Source organism: Myotis lucifugus, unplaced genomic scaffold (genome assembly GCF_000147115.1).
Source record: "Myotis lucifugus unplaced genomic scaffold, Myoluc2.0 scaffold_125, whole genome shotgun sequence".
Taxonomy (NCBI): Eukaryota; Metazoa; Chordata; class Mammalia; order Chiroptera; family Vespertilionidae; genus Myotis; species Myotis lucifugus.
This window is the reverse complement of record NW_005871173.1, coordinates 3481419-3484832: the sequence shown is the minus strand read 5'-3', so window position 1 is coordinate 3484832 and position 3414 is coordinate 3481419. Positions and strand designations below refer to the sequence as shown.

The 3414-nt window shown below is 38.3% G+C and overlaps 1 protein-coding gene and 1 long non-coding RNA gene across 10 annotated transcripts in view; one reads left to right on the top strand and one right to left on the bottom strand.

The window, feature by feature from the left end:
• The window catches only part of SERAC1 (serine active site containing 1), a 34663-nt gene that overhangs the window by 6892 nt on the left and 24357 nt on the right, over positions 1-3414 (top strand). For 8 of the 9 annotated variants that reach the window (XM_023758193.1, XM_023758196.1, XM_023758195.1 and 5 more), the window contains one exon: positions 3191-3282. In XM_023758193.1, coding sequence (XP_023613961.1) covers positions 3192-3282 — 91 coding nt within the window. In that variant the 5' untranslated portion in view covers position 3191. Of the gene's footprint in view, positions 1-3190; positions 3283-3414 lie in introns of those variants that run through there. The other variant, XM_023758198.1, reaches the window with a different exon arrangement.
• The window catches only part of LOC111827058, a 7745-nt gene that overhangs the window by 1767 nt on the left and 2564 nt on the right, over positions 1-3414 (bottom strand). The gene's annotated exons all lie outside the window — the stretch shown is intronic.

Below are 3414 nucleotides of genomic sequence, written 5' to 3'. Positions count from 1 at the left end.
CCAGTCCAGAGTCAGTATTGGAGGGTGGGGGGCACTACCAACGAACACGGAAACAGGAAAAGGAATACTCGTGGCTTTTTGCTCTAATCTGCTATACTTCAAGACAAAACTGGACAGCGTGTAACAAATAGCAAGCAAGTGTGAAGTGAGCTGATTAGACATTTTAGAAACAAGAAAAAGTTGTTGGAATACTCTGGGTAGATTGAATGTGAGGCTAAATACAGCCACTTGGAAGATAGGTTTAGGGAAACAATCCTTGGTGCATGCTAGAGAGAGAGAAAAAGGAAAAAACAATATAGAAGTTGAGATTAGAATAGGAGGGTAGAGTAAGAAAGTCTAACATACATACCAGAGGGAAAAACAGAAAGGGGTTCTAAGTGATAGTTATTAAAAATATCGCAGAATTTAAGAAAGATACAAGTTCTACCATTGAAGGAGCACACCAAATCCTGAGCAGGATATATAAAAGCAAACCCGTATCCAAACGTAGAGAAGTTTAAGAACATCAGAAGCAAAGAGAATATCTTTAAATTGCCAGATGGAATATAGTAATCATGATGATGATGAATAACATTTATTGAGTACTTACAGCAGACACTCTTCTGTGTGCATTACTTGTGTTAACTCATGTAACATTGATAACAATCCTTTATAGCGTCCTATTCTTATTGCCGTTTTATAAATGAGGAAAGTGAGATGCAGAGAAATTAATTAACTAGCCCATAATCATTTGTCTAGTTGTGTTTTAAAATGTATCCAGGATTTTGTATTAATCATGTATGGTAAGATGACCGACCCAGAGACAACTGCTTTGAAAGAAGTTTATTATTTAGAATTCCCCAAGAGGAGGGGCATGTCACTCCACACAGAGCCACAGGGGGAAACGTGAGGGTTGGTCAGGAGGTGGGAGGGAGGGAGGGGAAACCATGGGCCAGAGCCTTTGTATGGGTTTCTCAGGAAGAAGTGGACAAGAGAGGATAGGCAAGCTGAACAAGTTTAGGATTGGGTAGTTGGAATAATTTTGGCAGGGTCTGGGCTCTAGGGGTGATCCCTACTTATCAGATACCTGGCCCCACGTTGATTTAGGGCAGGGGGAATATTGGCTTGTTGTGTGGCAGATAAAGACCTTGCTTGGGAGTATGGACTAAATGCTGGTTAGTTTGCATAGAAAAGAGTGCTCATAAGCATGTTTGCAATCTCTAGGAATTAGCCCTGAAGGGGCAGTCACCTCCTGGGCCCTTAAGGTCCCAAGATATTAAAGCATAATATAATAAGACAATTCAGATTGTCTTGAAACTAGATAGTGTGCTTTTTCATAGAATACTCTTAACCTCATTACTATTTTTTATAATTTTTTTTTTTAGAAAGAGAGACCAGAGCATGCGTTCCCCCCTCCCCCCTTGTGGTTAATCCTCACCCGAGGATATTTTCCCAACCAGGCCCCGGGCCTGGGAGGAGCCTGTAACCAAGGTACATGCCCTTGACTCAGTCGAACCTGGGACCCTTTGGTCCGCAGGCTGACGCGCTATCCACTGAGCCAAATCGGCTAGGGCTAATCTCATTACTATTACTTTGCTTACAAAGAAACAAATTTACCACAGATTTCCCATGAACAATGAGAAATATCAGATGAAATATCAGTGGAAATATCATTAATGTGCTGAAGGAAACCTGTTCATCTAGAGTTCTAAATCAGCTGTTTTAAGAAAGAAGGTGAAACAGCATTTTCAGATATGCTAAGATTGAAGGTGCTGACTATACACAGGCCTTCATCAGGAATGATTTGAACCCAGAAGGAAGTAATAGATAGGAAGCAATAGTAAGGAAAGAAATTGGCAGAACTGTTGGTAAATATATTTTTTGGTGTCCCCAAAAATGTATATACACTTTAACAGCTGATAGCTCAATTTTGAAAATGAAATGTATTTTAATAAACACTGCCTTTATGATTATTCAAAGTGTGTGTATACATTTTTTTGGGACACCCTATACTTCAGAGAACATTGCACATCCAGTATTTAGGGGGAGGAATGTGTGAAGATTGAGAAGGATAGATGATGAATCAAGGTCCCCATGGAAGTGAAGGGATTGAGATCTAGAATATAGACCTTTAAAACAGTCACCTACAAGTTTACCTGTTGCCTAAACTAGTTTGCTTAATCATCAATTGATGTACTGGAATCACAAGAAAAAATCTTAAAGCTTTTTATTTTGTGCTATCTAACATATTTCTTACACATGTACATCAAATAATTTCCCAGTAATCTCTATAAAACTGCTAGGAATTTTTTATATGTTGAACCAAAGGACCATTTCCACATTAATCCAAGAGAAAGGAAAAAAAAAAAGGTCTCATCCAAAGAGAATCTGATATGATTCTAGAATACTGAGTTGTTCTAGAAACCATTGCATCATATTTAGATCATCTTTACTCAGTTGGTGAAGCGGTAGAGCAACAGTTCTCCTTTGACAGGGTGCCAACAGTGAACAAGTGTCCAAGATTTTAAACAGTGTTGGGGACCATCTTGAAGGAGCTGGAGAAAAGCTAAATACTTCCCTGGGTCCTAAGTAGACCTTTCTTCAGAGTTGCTTTTCATTTCTGTAGGGCCTTCAGCCATCAAAAGTGAATAATATCTACTTACTAGTATATGCATATATATTTTTAAAAAGACATTAAAATTTTAAATTTCTATATTGACATTATTATTGATTTTTTATTTTTATTTTTATTTTTTTAAGAGAGAGACAGAGGACGGGAGAGAGAGAAGCATCAGTTGGTTGCCTCCTGTGCACTCTGCAACCTGGGGATCTAACCCGTGACCTAGGTATGTACGCTGACCAGGAATCAAACCCACGACTTTTGATGCACGGGATGACCCACTCGGCCAGGGCAAATTCCTATATTGATGTTCTGATTAATAACCTGTGTTTTCCAGTTTCTTATTAATCATTGTTCACAATTGGACACAGTTTGAAAAATAACCAAAGTACTAGTAAAATATTCTAATAAGTCAGCTTTAAGTTTTTAAGGGAGAAATATATATTTTTTTTAATTAAAAAGTTTTTTCCTGGTCTTGAAAAATCTAACCCTATGCCTGATGCATTGTGATTGTGACATGTCTTATGATTAAAAGAAATGTTTTTCATTAGACGCTAAACTAAATTTATCATAATTGTTCTAAATACACAGAATGTCCCTGGCTGCTTATTGTGTCGTCTGTTGTAGAAGAATGGGAACCTCAACTCCTCCTCCAAAGAGCAGCACATACTGGAGAGATATCAGTGAGTACAGTTTAAGCAATAACGTTTTCTTATAGGAACAGCGGCCTGTTTCCAGGGTAGTCCACACAAGCTTATTGAACCCATGATAAATCTGAGATTTGTCTGTCTTTTCTAGGCTAATAGCTCCCCCCC